At 40.8% G+C, this 21,965-nt stretch overlaps 1 protein-coding gene across 1 annotated transcript in view; it reads left to right on the top strand.

Moving 5' to 3' along the window:
* Positions 1–19,811, top strand: part of kcnk9 (potassium channel, subfamily K, member 9) — a 32,799-nt gene extending 12,988 nt beyond the window's left edge. Inside the window, exon 2 of the mRNA XM_029514685.1 lies at positions 18,928–19,811. Within this exon, the coding sequence (XP_029370545.1) occupies positions 18,928–19,811 (884 nt within the window). The remainder of the gene's footprint in view (positions 1–18,927) is intronic.
* Positions 19,812–21,965: the final 2,154 nt, after the last annotated feature.

Raw genomic sequence — 21,965 nt, 5'->3', positions numbered from 1 at the left:
GGGACTTGAGCCCAAGTCATTATTGGCCCTCATTTTAGAGGAAAATGAAAGTTGAACAACTTGGGTATCGAGGTCATCGTTGTTATGCGTAGTAATAAATATGTCCTGTGGTGCAGCAGGTTAGCCAAACTGATTTGTATCGAGGAAACAACGGAAAATAAACCAGGGGGAAAGACTCTCATTGGTTAGCTGCCGGTCAACATCAAGGTGACAACAGCTGACAACAAGTCTAATGAAACGAAATGAAATTTATTTATCTTGCAGCAAATCACAACAGGGCACTTTACACAGAGAGCAGGTCTAGACCAAACTCTTTATGGAGTTATTAAACAGACTGTCCTACAGCTGCTGAAAGAATTACCTTTAGTTATCATTTCACACTACAACTCACTTCCCATTGTAACCTCTTCTTCTCCCCTATTGCTAATCTTTATTATTTAACATTTAGAACTATTTTCAGCCTGATCTTAAAGCTGTGACGAAGTCCCCCCCCCCCCCCCCGGACTGATGCTGGGAGATGGTTCCATAAAAGAGGAGCCTGATGGCTGATACATCTGCCTGCTGATTTACTCGTGGAGACTCGAGAATTCACAAATAAATCTACATTCAGAGTGGAAAGTGACCTACTGGGACAATAAGGAACTATGAGCTCTCTGAGATATGATGGAGCTTCGTCATTAAGAGCTTTGTATGTTAGGAGAAGGATTTTAAGTCCCATTCTGAATTTTATTGAGAGCTGATGAAGGGAAGCAAGCACAGGAGAAATGTCATCTCTTTTTCTAGTTCCTGTTAATATTTGTGCAGCAGCATTCTGAATCAAATGAAGGCTTTTCAGGGAATTGTTAGGACATCCTGATAGTAATAAATTCTAAGGTCTAAAGGTATCAAACACATGGACTAGTTTTCTGAATCCTCTTCAGTGTTTCTGATCTTGGCAATATTGCATAGGTGACCGACGGATGTCCTACAGACTTGTCTTACAGAGTAGGAATTGTATGTGCACTATTTGGTCTTTGGTATTTTGGTCTGACTTGTAAACACTGAAGAACAAGTGGCTTATGGGACAATGTGTTTATTAGAAACTGTTCAAGTCTAAGTAACCAACATCAGGTATCATGTCACAGTGCTATTTATGAGTCCTACAGGAGTAGGTAGACGTGTTAATTCTGGCTTGCCTAGACAGTTTATGCTAAGCTTAGATAATCATTGGCTGACTCTTGCTCTAGATTTAAGAGGATATAGAGCATTTGGAGATATAAAGAATGATTTTGACTAAACTCTTGGCAAGAATGTTTATAATAATCAAAATGTTAAAGTTAATACTTTACACCTCTTTATTTTAAGTAGCTACAAATGGTCATTCACGGCTTTGCTGACACAATGAATAAATAAAATAACATCATCCTTTACTTCAAATATCTTGCATCGTCAGGATATCTTGTGTGTCCTTCCATAATCATACACAGACGCATATTTCCCAGAAGTCTTGGAATCAAGTGGCCATTGCAACACAAGTTGTCATCCCTTCCTTTGGCTTTTACTTGCATTTTGATCCACCATTGCCGCCCCAGGCCGTGAGTCAGCATGACACGGTACCCAGCTGCCAAGCTCCAGGGTGTTCCTCCGTGGAGTAGGATTTGCAAGTAGAATTTGCATTTCATCGCACTTTATTCCTGGAGTCGCACATTTTTCTCTTTTTCCTCTCTGACCGGCCACTTGCTTAAATAACCTGCAAATGACCACTGCTGCTCTATCACTAACTGCTGCTGTTAATTCTCTCCCGCTGGACCCGGACAGTCATCTTCCCTCTCCTGTATCACTGCACTGTAGTGCACTCCCACATGGTCTTATCACAACCACTTTATTCCATCTGTGGAAAGAGTGGGAGTGTGTGGTCTCCTGTATGAGTTATTGCCACAGAACAGCAGCATGAAATCAGCGTCGGCGGCTTGTGCACAGTGTGTGGTCCGCAAGCATTTCTGATACATGAGTAGTGTCTCTGATACTAAATGTGGCTGTCCCGGAGGCTGGAAAACAAATACAGCGTGATAGCACAGTGACAATAAAATTGCATAGGTTGAAAATAAAACAAACAAACAAACAAACAAACAAAACAAAACAAAAAGAAAAAAAACAGCGGGATTAGAGCTACATGTATCCCAACATCACCTAGAGTTGGCATTATTAAATGGCACTGCTGTGCTTGCATGCAAACATAGTTCATTCTCAATAGCGTGATAAATACAAAGAATCTAATGTGCAACTGAATTATTACCATGAAACAGGATATACAACATGTTCTCTTTGAGACTTCTCAATTGTGTGATTGCTGCAACATTATGCATGCAGGTATTCAGCCTGTGCCAAGTAATTGTGATATATATGATAATTTATGTAAAATATCGATTAGCTGCAAGTCGTTGCATGTGTATTACAAAGGGTGATTTTCCGGAGATGTAACCAGCATTAAAGAGGATCTGAGCAAAACGAAATGTATAAACTGAGAAAGCTAGTTTGCAACATGTTCAGTGTCTTGAGCCATGAGAGGCCATGTCACAAACAAGCTGTAGCGCGGCGCCAAGAGGTGAGTGGCTGACTATTTGCGAAGCAGCCCGGGCTGCTGAGTGGTTCGACATAATCGCAGATCAGCTGGGACTAACGTCGCGTGTGTCCATCTTGTAAAAAAAGATACCAGAAACATCAGTTCGAGATGACCTTCTGACTAGAGCAAAACATATCCCAGTTACAAGTCTGTTAGCAGAAAGGCAGCAGGGCAGGCCAAGTGGTGTCAGTTTCTCTGGGGAGGTGATTTTAGCTGCAAGTGCCTGTTGCTTAGCAGCACTCAATGGCTGTATTTCCCAATGCCGGGCAATGAGCTTCATTAGGTGAAGCCTAACAGGGGATATAGAGTGACACCTGGGACAGCTCACTGTCCTGATGGCACCAGACTGCAGGATGTGAATGCAACATGTCTTTAAATATCTGAAGAAACTGTAATGACTCTGCACTGGGAGGACTGTGATGACCACACTGGGCTCCAGCCGCTGTAGGATGCTTTCAGTGTAATGTCCTCTACAGTGGTTTAATTGACATTTTATAGGAAGCGCAAGGAGATTAAGCTTTGAAGTTAATGACAGTTATCAACACCGAGCAGGACTGATACTTTTATTGTGCTCCACGTTTCCCTGGACTCTCTGGTTCAGCTGGCTCAACATAACAGTACAACTGCCTGCAGCAGATTCAGAGGGATGCGTATCGCTGTTAGAGACGAAGAAACAATCATCCCGGGTCGAAAAATATTCATTTTAGTATTTATTTATTTTAATGTATAGCTATAATTTCTTTGCATGGTATGACAGAAAGGCACTCATGTGACACTAGTCAATGTAAAGGACATGAATTAATAATAATCATTAAAAGAATAAATCTGCGCAAAATATAGAAAATAAGAGAAACCTTGTCTGAATGGATTAATAAACATGTATTTTGGATCATGAGGAAAAAGTCATTTCCATCTGACGTACATTCCTTCAGCTGCGCCTGTTTACATTTTTCAGCTCGCTGTCTTGTTTAGGTCCAGGCAACGTCTGTTTTTGCTCATTCTCGCCACTTTCACCGACCTTTTTCAGCAGCAGCAGCAGCAGGAAACTGATTAGCTCTGCACAGCTAAAGAGACAGATGTGTTTTTCAGGAGATGATGTGGACCAACACAGAGCTGACAGTTGAATGTGAGTCTTGCATACAGCTGGCCAGATGCATTACAGAATAAGTGGAGTTTTAGGTGCACGAGAGGCTGACGAGTTCAGGACTTCACCTGCCAATCAAAAGTTACAGTACGAAGGACAGTGAGGCTGGTTTGGGAAGATTAGGTTTGTTGCACATTTTATAACATAAAGATTCCTTTCTCTGATAACTGTTTAGTTCGACGTGTGTTAAAGTTGATTCTCCAGATATCTTAACAGTGTAGAGTATATACTGGGCAGGAGTGTTTAAGTGGCAGAGAAATGACCAAAAATTCAGCGTTAAGCTGTTAAATCACGAACATTATTTCAGCACGGAGCCGAACCAGCGATGAAGCAGACATCCATATGGCTCTGGCTCTCATAATTCTCAGCTAAGAACAAGTAAGCCTCACTGCGCGGCACTAATTACTGGCCTTTACATTATCGACAGTTTTTCGACGTATCCTGAACTGTTTATTGGTGAAATAAGTTTGAATTTGAGCATCTGTTTCAGGAAAGCACTTTCTTTTTCAATTGCTTCTCTCGAAGTAATCGGGCAGTCCTCTCTCTCTGCTTAAATGCCATTTAAGAAGGTGATTCACTTTGCTATAAATTTATAGGACCCAATAGTGAAGTGAACTGATGGTTGTTAACTAGGTGAAGCGCACAGCCCAGCGTGGTCTCACCTAATGGCTTCATTTCCTGAAGTTGGTTCGTCTCTGAAAAAGAGCCATATGCAATTTATAAAAAAGGATTTGCAAGATATCATGTCACATTAGACTCAATAAACGCATCTTGATTTTGTAAGATATCAATTTTATGGAAGTACAGCAACTGATGAAAGTATTTTAAGTTTTGCTGCTTCAGTATTAACAGCTGCACCGCAGTCTTTACAATGGCTTCAGCCAGCAATGAATTTCTAAAGACAGTCTGACAAAATGGACCTAGATGGTCGGAATGCTAACTCCTGAAGAATAAATAAAGGTGAGTGAAATAGTGGCAAAAGAAAATGATTGCCCTCTGGCTCTTTGGACAGGACATCTTGTAGAGTATAGCAGCGACATTTGATGCAGGACTTAGAAAGATTCTTCGAGACTGGTAAGTTAAGAGTGGTGAATGCCGATGTTAGCAATATCAAAGCTAACATAAAGGTCCCTCAGTATTTTGGTATAATAATGAAGAATACATTTTATCTACTTTCATCTACTGTATATCTACATTTAATCTGAGTATTACTAAGACTGCATTAATTATGTCTTACTGATATCAATGCATTAGTCACTTAGTATTAAAAACTAAGCATTAATAAACCAAAATGATCTTTTAAAGCTATGTTGCAAGTTGGCAACTCGAGTGTTATACCTGAAATGCTCAGAAATCAAAACCGGCACAGTTGATTTAATTTTCTGTAGACCGGGCTTGTCTGTGATTATTCGCAAACTCCAGGAATCATTTTTACTGCAAGTGAGCAGCTCTCGTGTGTTTCAGCTTTCCTCGGCATGAGCAGGAATGTGGTACGCGAAAGAGTCCTGCCAAAATGCCAGTCTAGAAGGAGCTCACACTGTGTGCCCTGTGTGTGCTAAGCTCCCTCAGAGCAAATCCAGGTTTCACTCATTAATTCACACATCAAAACAAGCCATACGTTTTTGACCTGCCTATTCTCCTTAAAGTGATCACTGCACTGGGCGCCTGCTGGGAAATTCACACCATCACGACGGTGTGCTGCTGACAAGCTCAATGTCTCGCGGTTATGTTTATCACCGAGACCTGCTGTGGCACCTACCTCACAGTCGTCACTGGCAGAGGACAGACACAGTCTTCAGAGAAGAGGAGACTTCAAAGACAGCTCACAGCGTGTATTTAAAAAGGAGAAAATTAGTGAAACATCCTTTCAAATGAAATATGGAATTATGATTTGCCTTGAAGGTTGCAAAAGCATGAGTCACCTTTGTTAATACTCATCTCCCCCCTTGGTGTTTTATCGCTGAAATTGTTCCCAGGCAGCGTATTGCTGAGAGCTCAGGTGGAAAACAGATTGAAGAGTGGTGCTACAATAACTATCTGATAAGATGTTTGGTGACTCATTGTTGATTAGTAGTTTTCAGGTGATAGGTGGGCCAACTGGTCCCCTCTTTGAAAGTGTGTGTATGTGTGTGTGTGTGTGTGTGTGTGTTCAGTTGAATGCATATGAAAGATGGCGTGGAAGACACACAGGGAAATGCAGGTATGAACACCTTCACAATTTCAGATCACTGTAGAGCTACATCACAGGTCACACATGACAGAATAATCTGCCCCTCCCTGCAGAATGGGACTTTTACTCACAAGCCACATACATACGTTCATACATACCAGTGGCATATTTCTTTGACAGCTTAAGCAGTTTGGCTGAGTCATTATGTGCACAGAGAAGAACAAAACACAAAAGAGAAAAGAAGAATGAATAATTCAATACATCATAACTGTGTTGTTTTCTGAGAGAAAAAATGAGGAGTATGTTACTCTGCGGATATTTGTTAAAGCCGTCAACAGAACCACAAACCAGGTTTGGTGAAAATGTGCACGCTGGCCTGTGAATGCAGGAAAGTTCACGCTCGCCCATAGACTGTGTGGATGAAGACAGAATAGTGCTGAAGATCCTTAAGCCTATAGTGCCGTGGGTATCATGTGTGATACATACATTTCTGTGACAAAAAAAAAAAAAAAGCGATTTCAAAAGGCAGCTGTTTGAAAATATAAAATGCTGATTACACAGATGGCCAAGGAGAAAAAAAAAATAAGAAAAATTAAACAAACAAAAAACAAACAAAAAAGCAAATATGCATTCTATACATTTATCTTTTTTCATATATACATTTTATTACAGGGGCTAATAAAGACTTCAAATAAAACAAAAAATGTAATTTTCTGTTCATTATTTCTGCATTGCAGTTAAACTTGCTGTTATTTATTGATGACCAAAACATGAATTCATTTGTTGCACAAAGAAATCAGATTGTATTGACGTCTTTGAGAAAATGCCACTACTTCTCACTTTTTTTTTATTAGCTCAGTAAACATTTTTTGTAATGTCAAGTCGAGTTTCAGGTCAATACGAACTGATGTGTCAACTTTTAAATGCTGCGCCCATTCAGAGGAAAACAGAAAAAAACGCAGGCCTTGAATTAGGGCGTGGAAAGTGTGTGAGACACCGACCACAGAATCAGGATATGGTACAGAGCAGGTCAACCCCACCTTCTCCTCCACATATGTTTCTTTCTGGTTTACAAAAAACTATAAAAAAAAAAAAAACTGACAAAAAAATATTCAACCACTCTTGAGAAAGCAGATTCAGCCTGTTGGAGCTCACTGTATATATTTGGCTTGAAGAAGCCAACTGAAAGACTGAAAGAGTCCCACACGCCTCATTCATGCGGCCTGTGAGTACAGTATATGGGCTCAACTCTGTGTCTCCATATGACGGGAATGCCACAGTGTAACAGCACTCCAGGTGTCGAGAATATTTCTATGTGAGCGCTGATTATAAGGGAAACTGAGCAAGTCTGTAAGATGTTATGTTGGGAAGTGAAAAGTAGCTGATGAATGAAAAATGATCTCCACCAGACTTTTCGAGAAATTGTGGGCGTTGCAAAGTCTCCTTTTTAAAACGTTTTTAAAAAATGTTCAAAGAAAATAATAAATATGAGAATAAGAATATTACGTGGAGGCATTTTTTCGATTGAATGTATATGCGATTGGTAGTAATAATGATAGTGATATTATCTACATTTTCATTTTAATTGCCACTTGACACTTGTTTAGGTCATTTTAAGGAGCGTGATTGTTTTTAAATCCCGTCCATTAAACCAGGGTTTGATGGCACTTACGATGCATTACATTGGCACATGCGTATATATTTGAGTATGCACGTCTTGCATGACGTGGAGAGCGGGTGCAAAACGTTGTTTGCACCAACTATTTTCTGAAATGAGTCCAAACTGAAACTGGGATAGATGTGTAGCATTGCTACCTTCAGATGGAGCTGCCTGTCCTCACGAGGAAGAGAGGCTAAAATTATTGTCAGCCTTGGAAACGTTGATGTCTGGACTGTGATCAGAATTATGGCATCTGTCTGTTTTGCTCTTCACACTGATGACACCAAACAGCTAATTGCTTCCCAGCTTTTTAAGCCACTTGTTATTTTTCAGCAGCTATTACATTTTACTGAAGAGGAGCTGTTTCCCATTGAAATGAATATCTACTAATTCATCTAACGCTTGCACATTCATACTGGGGAGGGTCATCAGTTTCGTTTCACAAAGACAATGACATGTGACGCTGTCACTGCCACTGGTGCTTGTTAGGTCTGACTTTTGCTTGTTACCCCTGCCTTCTGCACACACACCGAGTCTCAGGCTGCCATCCCAGCTTTTTCCTCTCTTCTCATTACCATACTTGGCGGTGGCATCGCTTGCCTTGTGCATTCTGGGTATGTCATATCTCAGTGACGTGTGTCTGTTTGGCTTCTGTTCTCACGGCCTTAGGGGGGCTTTTTTGTCGCGCTTCTCGCTGAATCCTGCACTGGTATACCGAATTCATCAGGGAGCGCGACTCTGAGATGAGCCTGTTTCACAAAATAAGTGCAGAGCCATTCATGGAATAGTATCATTGACAGAGAGAGGCACAGTAAGGATAGACATAACAGGACTTGCTCATGAGATGGTTCACATACCTTGCATACATTGGCTCTAGCCCCAAGATTTAAGGAGTCTCAAATTCTCTGTGGAGCTGCAGCATCCAACTTCCACAGGCTACATTGGGGATTACCAGCTTTTCTGTTCAAGCTGCACAGCTTTTGGCTCAGACTCCTCTTACTTTTCTTTTCTTACACCACCGACTCTGTCTCACCAAGAAAAATTGAGCTCTTCAGAGCAAACCGGGCAGCCAGTGGGACTACAAATTCCAGGCAGGATTGCCCTTATTGCAAGGTGACTATGCAAAGGCCCACTTGCGTCTTTTTAATCCAGCTGCTATCACATTTTCCTCTTTGCACACAAAAACAAAATGACCCTCCATGTACAATTCAGCGCTTGTTTATTTAGCCTTAACTGCTGATGCGGGGACATCCATCATTGCTTATGCACTGACCTTGAAAACTTCACTCCCTTATAGTAAATGTGTAGATAAAGATTGAAGAATCGATCAGTGTGAGTGTTTGTGTGAGCGTTTTGGTGAGTGAGACAGTATTATCTCTTTATACCCCCTCATTTATTACTGTCATACTCATGGAGTCCATCTTCACTGCTGTTTGACTCGAATACCTGTGATAGGTGCGATTTGTCAAGTGTTGTGAAGCTTGTACCTCACACTGTTATCTTTATCGGGACTGGGGGCCGTATGGTGTCGGACAGAGATGATGGAATGTTAATTGCTGTCTTCTGTATCTGGAAAACGTTGAACATGAGTGAAGTAGTAGATAGTTTAGAGGGTGGAGGTCAGACAGGCACATTGCACCGGCAGCCAATGTAAGCTGTCGATGCAATGACAACTATGGTCTCCAAATGTCACAGCTGCGCAAATCAAATTTTTCACGTTTGTATGAGTTTGTTTTCATCAATTCCTTTCAATGCACGCCTTCAGTTTGTTCATAAAATAATAAGCAGAAGTAATTTCATTTCTTTTATTAATCCTTTATTTTACAGGAAGTCCCTTTGAGTTAAAACAGAGCTCTTTTTCAAGTTAGTCCCGGACAAAATTGCAGCCATGCAAAACTACCACATATTGGTTTACAGCATAAGCCATAAAACATGACAGCTGCAAGTCTTATTTAACTCTCTCTGTGTGACTCCCTTAATGTTGCTACTGGGCTTCACTAGAAGTTTGTCTGATTTTGATTTTGTTTTCAGATTATTCCATTTCTAGAGTTCTTCTCCGGAGAAGCATAGATGAGACATGCTTGAGCTGAGGTCAGCGTAGGCTTGGAGTTTACCTGGTATCGCTCTGTAGATAACTATTTGACCAGAGCTGTTTTCTGCAGGTGCAGCCCATTAATTCATTCATCCATTCATCCATCTTCCACCACTCATCTATTTCTGAGTCCCATGGGGTGCTGGAGCCAATCCCAGCTCACTTTGGGCACTCTGGACAGGTCACCAGTCCATCACAGGGCCAACACACAGAGACAGACAGAGACCAACAACCACTCAGTCACACTCAGACCTACAGACAGTTTAGACAGTTAACCCAAACATGATGTCTTTGGACAGTGGGTGGAAACCGGAGTAATGGTTACATTTCAGACAATTCCAAATGAATACTGTTTAGTTTCAAGGGGATGTGTAAAGAGTTACCAGCTGGGCCACTTTGTTTTCCCTACAGTTGGCCCACATCTGTTTTAACTATGACTTTTTATTTCCTGCTGATGAACTATGAAGAACGTTGTTGTCAGTACCAATTTTCATCCCGATACCAAATGAAACCAAAAGTGATATTGCTGAAGCCAAGACCGATGTGTTGTACAAAAGCTTTAAAAAGCTATTACGGAATGACACAAAAACAGAGACTGCCTTTCTTTTCTTTATTTGGAATTCTCAGTGGCGAGAAAACACACTGAATTGATATTTAATGTGTGAATAATATGTATGAACGCACTTTCGGAACATGAAATATTTTCTATTAAATGAATGAACACCTAAAAAAAGTGAACAAACTGTGCTTGTGTTTGCTTCCAGCCATCACTCGCTCTCTGCTGCTCTCGTTGTTGTGTGTGTGTGTGTGTGTGTTTGTGTTAATGTGCCGGGGTGCATTCTGGTGGCTGGCTCATAACAGAGGCATAGTTCACCTTACACATAGATGCAGATATTGTTCTTGCCAACCATTGGGAAATAAATCCTGTAAATAGCAAAGCAACTTTCTACTGCGTCTACATGTCTACCCGCATTACTGCCGACTGGTGCGAGTATCAATATTTTAAGTCTGAGAATTGACTCTAAAATGGAAATGGAAATGTCAATACTGGCATATCCGCATGCAAAACGTTCGTTTTTCAGGTTGTCCCTCTGTGTGCTCCTTTCTTGCGAACGCAATTTCTCAGTAATACCTCAAAGGAATGTCTCCAAATTTGTCACAAACATTTACCTGGAATCAAGAATGAACTAATTAGATTTTTGAGTTCAAAGGTCAAGGTCAATGTGGCTACACAAACCTCAAGGCATAGCTCAAGAGTTCAAGATGATTTTCTTTTCCAATAGCAAATGTTTGGGTTCTAGATGTGACAGCTCGAGCCTTTGCTCAAGCCATGTCCAACATAAATGGAAAAGCTATGTGAGTCATTTTTCTGTTAAGTTAGCTGGCCATGACCAACATTATTTATGACTTTTGAATGATTACCTGAAGGGGAATCTACTTTTTGGCTGGAATTATATTATTCTTTGCAATCCTGCCCTCACGTCCTCCAGTCCTCAGAGTAACAGCTTTGGATTGAACACTTAAGATGTAAATGCGATCTTTCTAAGCTGCAGACAGATATCACCGGAACTGCCTCTTTGTCAACACAGAAATTTGTGTTTGACTTTTTTTCTCTCAACAATAGAGTTAAGACACCAAACTGCTCCAAGTCCGCCATCATTATGGCGGCATAACAAAGTGAAATTGTGGGCAGACGTGGTGTTTCAAAAGAGGGCTGACAGTGAAAGCCTTCCCGCCTGCAGTACGTGACCATATTGCTCCCACTTCGCAGACACATTAAGCGCTTGTTGGTGATGTGGCGGGGGACTCGGGCAGACATCTGAACAAGGTGTTCTTACCTCTTTGCTCGCCGCTCTTCTTGACCTTCATTAAAATACCGCGGCCTGTAGCAATTAATGCCACCAGGGCGCCAGGAGTAATGCGTAGCAGATTAACCTGTGGCTCAAACAGGCGAAAGTCTCTGGTTCAAGCAACTGCTCAACACTTGCAGAGTAACTATCCAGTCTGTGTGGGAGCTAATGAGGAACTAATTTGGTAGCGTCGTGACTAATGGATGGTGGGCTTAATATTACCAGCTGTGTGTAAAAAATAAATGAAAACCAAACATGGATGACTATTAGTCTGTCGTACTCACCAAGCAAATCGTGCTTAAAGAAGTGAATGTGAATATTTGTTTTGCGTGAATATTTTACCCTATTTTCAACATTGATAATTTACACACTACAATTATAATAAATAGCACAGAAATGTTCATCTTGGAATATGAAGAGCAGCACACCTAAAATGTAAGAAACATTTCCTGTTATTTAAGAAACGTCAAACTTTAAGGCCCACCCAATGAAAAAGAGTTTTGGAACTGGCACAACTCCTAAGACTGTCAGCCACGTCCCGTTCCGAGCAAACAAACAGCGTAAACAAATGAAATATGTGTCCTCGCATCTACATATCACTTTGTGCATAACACATTCCTAACATTGGTATGAACCAACTGAGGCGCAGACTTGTAGCTGAGCCTCTCTGATGGTCCTTCAAATTCTAAACATCTAGATACGCACTGGTCTCTCATCGGTGACTGAAGTATACTAAGTAAGAGTATGTGCTTGCATCTCCGCTCACAATGTCACTGTTATTAGTTCACAAACAGCATAGACAAATAACTACACAAACTTTTCTGGTACCCCTTGTAGTACGACAGTCTCCTCAGGCATCCTCTGACTCTTTGCTCTTTCACTTGTCGATGTACCATGGCCATGCTTTTGGGCGGGGCATCGCGCCTGATCCAGATTTCTTAATAAGAAAACAAAGAACTGCCTCCAGCACCGGTTCTCCACGGAAAACCGTGGTGAACAAAATATTAATCATAGCTCAGCTTAAAACATGATGTCTGGAGAGGAACGGTATAGATGTGACGCGAATGTGAAATTAGTTCCTACAAGTGACAACCTGCAGAGGTCATCAGGGGAACCGAGCTTTAGCATCTCTCAGCTCATTGCTGAAGCACGCATGTCGTTGCCTTCACAGCATTTCGATTCAGCAAGCCAAAATCCACTGGGCACTGAGCATTTTCAGTGTTAACCTGCGTTGAACTCTTTATAAATAATCCCCACTGTTTGTTCTACCTCAGTCATTAACAATTAAAGGTACAGAGAAAAACCTTATCGATCTCAGTTGTTTCAAGGATCAGCGTTGAGTCACTAGGTAGCAGTGCTGGAAGTTAGTGTCTGAACTTGTACTCTTTACTCGTTAATTTGTTAATTTGGCCATAAAATGTTTCATTTTCTTCCAGAGCAGGGAGGATAAAATATTTATAATACAATAACACAGTGGTATAATAATCGACTTAAGCTGCCAGCTATGTCAGTTCTGAGCTGCAGCAACAATGAGTCATGCCCATTTACACAGGCCTATGGAGCTCACATTGTGGGTACGGGCAGACATTCAAAATAAGTCATAGTAAAGTGGACTGAAGCCAAACAAAGTATGAGTCATGTGTTTTATGATGAGGGTTTCTGCCTTTGTATATCATAAATATGTAAACCATCAGAAGCTCTTTGGTTATGACTGCAGAGAGACACAGGGGGTGTGATACATTTATTCACTTCATACAGCTGGAAAATACATTTGCATATCTGTTCAGGGATTGCGCTCATCTGTGTTTCTTGTGTCAGCGCGTTTGATGTTGTGATATACATTTTGTCATCACTTTGTTCATCATCACTTGTTCCAGACAAAAAAAAAAAAAATCTCAATCACTATCTGATGGATGGTTTTGAGATTTTGTACTCAGTTGATAGATTCATATTCATTTTGGTGAGTTGGAGCTTTTCTCGTGGCCCCAGCATGAGTTTGACATCTCGGGCTTTTAGCAGCGCACCTAGAGAAGTCTTGGATGCATTATAACTACATGGTGCTATTCATGGTACCAAGAGGTTCCACCGAGATGAATCCTACACTAAATATCTTAAATCAAGGGCAGTTCTTCTGCTGAGCAGTTCACTTGTTTCAAGCTTCTGTCTGTTGTTATTCATTGTTCCAGACAGAGTTAAGATATCAGAACTTCTTTTATGTATTTTAACCAAATATTTTTCTCATTTTATTACTCCTCTCTCTTGTTTCAGGAGCTGAGTTTTTTGAGTGATTGATGATTTCAATTTTGGATTGATTTCAAGTCGAATGTTCAAATCATTTTTGTGATCCACAGATTTTTCAGTTACCTTAGTTGTTTCTTAAGAGCTGGAAATTAGTGCAGATTTTCTTTCTTCTTCTTCTTCTTTTCTTTTTTTTTATAGAATTTTTCAGTGAGACTGAAGACTAAAATGAGACATTTTCACTTTTCACTCACAACAATTTTGAAATACATTCAAAACTATTCCAACCAACCTCATCTAAACTCTGAATTTGGGGCTTATTAGCAAATGCAAACACGCTATCCTGTTAAAGTAAGATGGTGAAATTAAAAGTGCGACATGAGGATGTTGCACATTGACATTTACATTTAACACAATGCACTTCTGTGCCCACCAGCAGCCTTTCAGAGTTGCTAGAACTAGGCTTCAGACTCCAGCAGGACAGTTTTTACATCTTCCTACTCTAAATGACAAACTATTTTGAGGAGGCACCTTTGTGTCAACGTGTTATCACACTTCCCACTCTGGTTTGTTCAAACATTTGAGGAGTGACTCAACAGATGTGCAGTGAGGCAGAAAATGTGCTCAAATTGAAATGTTCTGTGGCAGAAGCTGCTGCAATAAAATGACCTGAAATTATGCTGTTTTTTTTTTCTGCAGCTCACATTAAGATATTCCATTTTTTTCTTGACATAATTTTTTCAAACATATTGCTGAAAGATTTAGCTTCATTCTATTTTTTCTTTCTGGGTTGATGGAGTCATCTCGCAAAGGGCTGAAAAATTATGTTAAGATACAGTTTTTCTCACAATTTGTGAGAGAAATTCATTGTTACATTTGAATATTTTGTGTTGTCGGATCAGAGATGTTGAGGAAAAAACCCAGCATTTTCAAAGTTGACCTGGTTATGTAATATTTTAGTGGCCGGACCGGTCCTGTGCCTTTATCATTACTTGAAGAGGGTGGTTCTCTTTCCACTGCACTACACACTGCACTGTACACAAAACACGCACACTCACCTGTGCACACATGAACACAAAAGCACCTGTGCATGGCAGAGCGCCGCTGTTGAGAGCAAATACGTCTGTTCCCAAGACAACAGCAGATAATAGAGTCATTATAAGAGGACAAACAGATTACACAGCACAGTGCTGCTGCAGAAAACCACACATCCCATCAACAACATCACAGAAATAAGACTCCGAGTTGAATAAAAAAAAAAAAAAAAAGAAATATTTTAAGTTACAATCCATTATGCCTTTGTTTCATTTTACTTATTAAGGATAAAGACTTTTTTTTAATGAAATGCACTGAATCATAACCTTTCAAGAAAAATATTGTCCTCAAAGAAAGAAAACCAACTGAAAAGTGTTTATTTATTTACCTTTTACTTTTGCACATAGTAGCCAGGTGAACATTATTTGAAATGAAATTACTTTTACATATGAATATCCGCCCCATAGGTCTGAAGGCCATCTCCCTCAGCCCCCCATAAATCCCTGTTAATCATCCTGTATTTATTGCCTGGGAAATGTTAGGACACTAATGAATGCTGGAGCTTAAGCTGAAGCTCGAGCTCTCAAACCGCTGTGACTTTGCCATGAGTTTCATCGCCATTGTCTCGACATTCTGTTATCAATTGCATATTCAGACTTTTCACAATGACACACTATTAAAACATCAGCAGGAGTCCCGTGCTGTCCAGTTTTCAAACTTAGGGGAAAAAAATATATAAATAAATAAATTTAAGAGGGGAAAACCCATAGAAGGGTGGCACACCCGGCATCTGATGCCTATTGAAATGATGCCTAACACACTCCGGTCTGATTGCAGCACGGGAAGGCTGCTGAGAGGGAAAAATCACAGAGAAACCTCAAATGCTTTGACCAAGTCTGAAATATTTGTTAGAGGCTGGGTAATGTCTTTGAGTGTGAAACATTATGTCGATGGATCTGTGGAGGGGATCGCTGCACGGTCGACTTGCAGCAAATAATCAAGTGAGAGTTGTGATTTTTCTACGGCTCCCACTGTAGCCTAACCCCTAACTTGCTAATTTTGGGCATGGGGGGCAGGAGGCAGATGGCGGGGTGGAATATACATCTGCTCTGTGAGGTAATTATAACTGACTAACACTCCTTGTGACGCCACAGGCAGGTTTCTCTGCTTACTTCGACCCAAACTGAGCGGCGGACAAACTTTATGAAACACTTTTTTCTTCCTGGCTGAATCAATTAGAGCTAATTATGCAGAAAGAGGAATTGTCTTAAAGTTAAAATTATTAATGTGCTGCTACAAGAGATTCAAGAGTGACCAGTGACAAATGTTCATCAGATCCAAATGGCTGCCCTTGTATCCAGAAAGCACATCACCGTTCACGCCTTGGGTGCGTTCCACGACAGAGCAGATGAAGATTTTAGGTTATTCATGGTGTTGAGAGAGGAAGCTTCTTCTTTTGTGCATACGTGCAAATGATGGCCACCTTGCTGCTCATTGTTAAAAAAAAAAATTCAATCAGGCCATCTGTAAACAGTGCACACAGTGACCCGATATTGCTCCAACAGCTTCCGGCGGGGACCTCAGACTTCGAGGATCCATTGGTGATCCTGCATGTTTTAGTGCGTTTACAAACTCTGATAATTAGACTGCCACAAGGGCGTAGATTCTCTGATGTGTTCTTCAGGCGGATCACAGCTGAAACTCCAGTCATGTGCTAACAGGTGGCAGTATGGAGTGAGTAAGAGAGATAAGGGCCTTGGTCACTGTGCAGTAATGTTTTTTTTTTTTCCCAGTAAGTGGACCTTAGGTTAAAATAATTCTGTTTCCAAGGTTCAGGCAGATCTATCACATAAATGAATAATTTCTCGATGCTTTTGAAATCAGTCAGCACCCTTAAGTGCATTTTGGGTTGAAGTTGATTTACGCAGTGTGCTGCAATAAATTGAAACTGATGGCAGAGAATAGAAGAGCTCGACAAAATAAATAAATAAATAAAAAAATCTTCAAAGCATATTTGAAACTGATCTGAGTATATTTGTAGACTTGTCTGGCTCCCTTGGCCGGCGTCTCACACTGTGCCCCACAGGGAGGGGGGCAACTGGTTTTTAACAAGGGCAAATGCAAATATAATATGAATGGAATGTGAACGGACATTGTGGTTTCGAGTTGTGCAAGAAAATCTTAAAAGCGCAAAATAAAAAAAAAAGGTTAATCTTAATGTACTTTGTAAATCCTAATGTGCTTCTTTGTCTTGTTTTTGGGGGGATAATCATGTTCTGCAGTTTTCATGATCTGGAGGCTTCTGGGGATGTGAACGGGGAATATAATGCTGCCGTGGCGTTGGTTAGCTCTGGGGTACAACTTGAGCTCGTGAAGATAAGAATTTGATTTTTCTTCCATTTCCATTTGCTCTTTCAGCAGAGAAGCAGCTTCATGGTCAGATCTGTACGACTGATTCTGCTCTAAATTAACCAGCCGCTTTAATGACCAGTGCTGGTTGTGAGATATAATCTGTAATTGTCCCTCAGATAAGAACAGAGCTGAAGGTGGATAGCAGTGCTCACGTTGGTTCCTGCTGCTTTTAACTTATTATAGTCTATGGTATCTGTGTATTCATACATTGGCATCATGTAACTCAAACAAGGGGAAGGCAGGATTTTTGCTGATAATGCCTCTTTCGTGTTTTAGCCATTCCATTATTCCACATTCATATCAATCTACATTATCTAAAGTAGTTGCAGTGGGCAGCTGGACCAACTGGCATGTTAGCAAATAATGCCTTTATTAACCTTTTTGCATTGTTTTGGAATCCACCAACAGTTTGAAAATCTTTTTGCAAAGATTATTGTTGATTGTCTATTGTTGTAAAGGGAGTGTACAAAAGATGCATCTGTGCTTTATTACTAAAAACAGTAACGTTAGCTGGAAGGAAAAAGAACAAAACAAAACATTAAGCTGAAATAAGATAAAATATACTTATTTGACCTGTTGCTGAGGTAAAAAACTAAGTGAGATTCAGAGTTCGAGAGAATGTTCATCTCGCAGATTAGAAGCATTAAAAATATTTAAATATACAATGTTCCAAACCTCGATGATGCCATACTTACTACTTCCTGCTCGCACATCATGTTCCACGGATGAAACCTCTGGCCAATGACGCACAGGCACATGCAAAAATAGCTGCTCACATTGCAATTGCAAGTCAGGATGCTAGAACCAAGTTGTTTTTTTTTTTGTTGTTGTTGTTTTTTTTTTTTAATTTTTTTTATTTGAAGTGTTTGCGTAAACCACATGCTTAAGGGGGTGGTGAGCCATATGGGAAAACACAAAATCAATATCTGAGAGCCCAAAACTAAATTTGCTTGGGAAATATCTAAGAGTGAATACATTAAAATTGCTGCACAATAGACCAGAAATATAACATTTCCAGTTGGAAGGCAGTTGTTGAAGTGATCCATGTGCCAACTGATGGTGGGTGTTTCTTGGCTATGATTATAGTGTTTAATACTGCGTTAGAGGAGAGATAATCAATAGGAGTCTTTTTTTCCTCAGTCCTGCATATTCATCTGCAGCGGTCTTCATTCATAATGCAATTTATGAAGTGAGTCTGCGTACAACCTGCAAAGCATATAAAATGTTTGATATTGTGTCTGAAAATGAAAGCTCATGTGGTGCATGAATCCCATTGTTCGCCCCACAGGTTAATTTACAAAAGTCTGCGTGTGAGTCAGCAGCTTGTGGTCTAAAGATAAAGTTTAATTAAGCTAAAAGCTTCACTGGCTCCTCCGTACTCCTTTCCAATCCCTCCTCCAAACTCGCCTTACCTCACCGGAAACTTCTGACTAATTGGACGCTCCTCCTGCCACAATCTTTGGGCCAAAATAAGATTAATGAAGAGAAACATCTCTGTGGTATGCACACTATTTAATACCCACTTTTGGCAGTACTCTTAAAAAAATTTCTTGCTTGGTCATGTTTGTAAACAAAAGCTGTTTTTCTTTTTTTTTTGGTGGTGGTGGTGGTGGTGGGGGGGCGCTGATGTCGCACCTGCAACACCGCCACCTTACAAGCACCCAGCACTTTGACAAAGCCTCTCCGCATCGCTAACCTCTGATGTCTTTCTGCTCTTTTCTCAGGCTACGGGCACGCAGCACCAGGGACTGATGCAGGGAAAGCCTTTTGCATGTTTTATGCCGTCTTGGGAATCCCTTTGACTCTTGTCATGTTCCAAAGTTTGGGTGAGAGGATGAACACGTTTGTCAAGTACCTCCTGAAGCGCATCAAGAAGTGCTGCGGCATGAGCATCACCGACGTGTCTATGGAGAACATGGTGACCGTGGGATTCTTTTCCTGCATTGGCACGCTCTGCATCGGGGCCGCTGCCTTCTCCCATTATGAGGACTGGAGCTTCTTCCAGTCTTACTATTACTGCTTCATCACACTAACAACTATAGGCTTTGGGGACTTTGTGGCCCTCCAAAAGAACCGGGCCCTCCAGAAGAAGCCCCTGTATGTGGCCTTTAGCTTCATGTATATTCTGGTGGGCTTGACAGTCATTGGGGCCTTCCTCAACCTTGTGGTGCTCCGTTTCCTGACAATGAATAGCGAGGACGAGCGGCGGGATGCAGAGGAGCGGGCCTCGCTTGCCGGAAACCGGAACAGCATGATCATCCACATCCAGGACGAGTCTCTGCAGCGCAGTCGGCGGCGACGTGAGCCGTACAGGGCAGAGGTGACTGATTTGCAGTCAGTCTGCTCTTGTATGCACTACCACTCGCATGACTTCGGCAGCTCTGGGGGAGGGATGGGAGGTCTGGGCTGTGCCTTCTCCCATCAGAACTCATTCAGCTCACAGCTGAACCCCAATCAGTACTTTCACTCGGTTTCCTACAGGATTGAGGAGATCTCACCCAGCACTTTGAAAAACAGCTTCTTCCCTTCGCCCATCAGTTCGGTGTCTCCAGGCCTTCACAGCTTCACAGATAATCACCAGCTCATGAGGAGAAGAAAATCTATCTAAGCCCCAACACACAGACAAACACAAAGGACTTTCCATATTTTATACAGAAGGTCAAACATTTCCAATGCTGCTCCTTACCAAATCTTATTTCAGCACTTTTTTTCTCCTCCCGGTTTGGTTGTATGTAATATAAAAATAAGTCTTGGGATCAGATGAAGAACACTACGCAAAACAGCAAGTGTGGACACAAAGGGATGCAAAGCATGAAGCATGGATGTCTATTTTTTCAAGAGAAAGCTCCATTTGAAACTCTAAACACAAACTACCAGACCTTCCTTATTACAGATTTGCAGTACAAAATTGATATATTAACTTTGGTTACATACCAAATGATGCACACTTGGGGGAAATGCTATTTTTCAAAAGGGAGTATGCTTGTTTCACCTTAACTTGAAGAAACTTTTACCGTTATGTACTTCTCCATTGCCTCACTGCAGACAGAGAATTTAATGACTTACAGCATCAGGTATTATTTTCTATAAGCAATCATATATTTCAATGGTTTCACCACACATCAAGTCAAAAGTATTGCTGCCAATAATAGCATGTGCATTAGATGTCATTTGATAACTGTGCCATGGTTTTGTGACATTCTTTAGTATGTTTTCAGAGCAGCTGTGTGATGGACGTCTGTTTGTCTCGGATTCAAAGGATCATGCTGCTGTTATTGACATTTCCTTATCTAGAATCACACCTGGCCACAAAAGGTTGAATTTCACTCACTGCCTTTTTCCCAATGACAGTTAACACTGATGTAAAGGGAAATAATACCTCCCACCCCACCACCACGCTGGTAAACACATTTTTGAGTCAGGATTATGGGCTTTCAGCAAAATATTCTAAATTTGATTCTAAAATTGCAGAATCTGGTTGAATCAGGTGAATATATCAATAATCATCAATAACAACTGTGCAAGATGATTGCAAGGTGATTACTGAGAGTTCAGGCATACAAAATTAGTTACCATGTATGGAAATGTTGCCGTCAACTGATTTCTGATCAGCGGACCACATTTTGACATGACAGTGATTGTGAAAGGTAAATATGCACCTAAATTAGCATGTATCTGAGTAGCTACGTTTCACACTGCACTGGTTTCCCATCTGGATTGTTTGTAGACAAATAGATATCTGAATAGCTCAAATATTTCAATGTTATTGTTGACAAAATTTGAAATTGCTAGCCTGTGTTATGGATGGATCACCCATTTACAGTCATACTGGCTCTATTCAGTTGAACTGCAAATGGTCCTCTCACTTTTCGTCATAAATCCTAAAGGGACAACTGCAATGAAGGAGAGGCAGCTGGACCACATTTTTAATTTACAGTCACCTTAATAGACCACAATGCAATGCAGCCACTGAGGTGTCACACAGAGGTTACCTTGGGTAGTTAGTGTCCCCTGATGTTGGCGACACACAAGCGACAGATCTGATAAATGTTGGTAGAAATAGTGCCAAAAACACTGGCTCCAATGATTCCCATAATGCTTCTTCCTCTTCCACCGCTTCCAGGACAGTTTCAAATCCAAGCTTCAATAACCCCAGATGTAATCACTTCGAGGCGGTCAGGGTTTTTTTTTTATTTTTTTATTTATACTTTTTACAGGTTCAATGAAATCCTGTCTCCAAAGAATCAGATTTTTTTACACCCAAACTGCAAGTATCCAGCTAATGGCTTATGTAATAGTAAATTATTTGATGAAGATCAGCAGGCTAAACCAACCCCCCCCCCCCCCAATAACTCTGATTCCTATGATAAATTAAGAGCTCTACTCATTCAAAAAACACCATTCAATTATGTTTCCGACAAAACACATGTGCTGTTAATTGTATTAAATGTGCATAGAAATGGTGAATTATGAGAAGCATGAAATGAGGCATTGTGGGAAATGTTGGCCAGTCTTAATTACTTTGAGCTGATGAGTCACACTACAGGGTGTAAAGTTGTGCATGCATAGTCTGATGACAAAAACAAATAGGGTGGATTATTTTTTTCTTTTGTCCTGCAGCTACTAAAGTGCATTAAATGAATCTAGCTGGATTTATGAGTAGTGTAAATTGAAATCCCAGGATGACATGATCTTTCCCTCAGAAACCTGCACAGCAGATGATGCCTGTAGCAGCTGACCCTAAGTCAGATCTAACTGCATA

The sequence above is a fragment of the Echeneis naucrates genome, chromosome 11, assembly GCF_900963305.1.
Source record: "Echeneis naucrates chromosome 11, fEcheNa1.1, whole genome shotgun sequence".
NCBI lineage: Eukaryota > Metazoa > Chordata > Actinopteri > Carangiformes > Echeneidae > Echeneis > Echeneis naucrates.
Note: the sequence above shows the minus strand (reverse complement) of the source record. Positions and strands in the feature narration are given on the sequence as shown.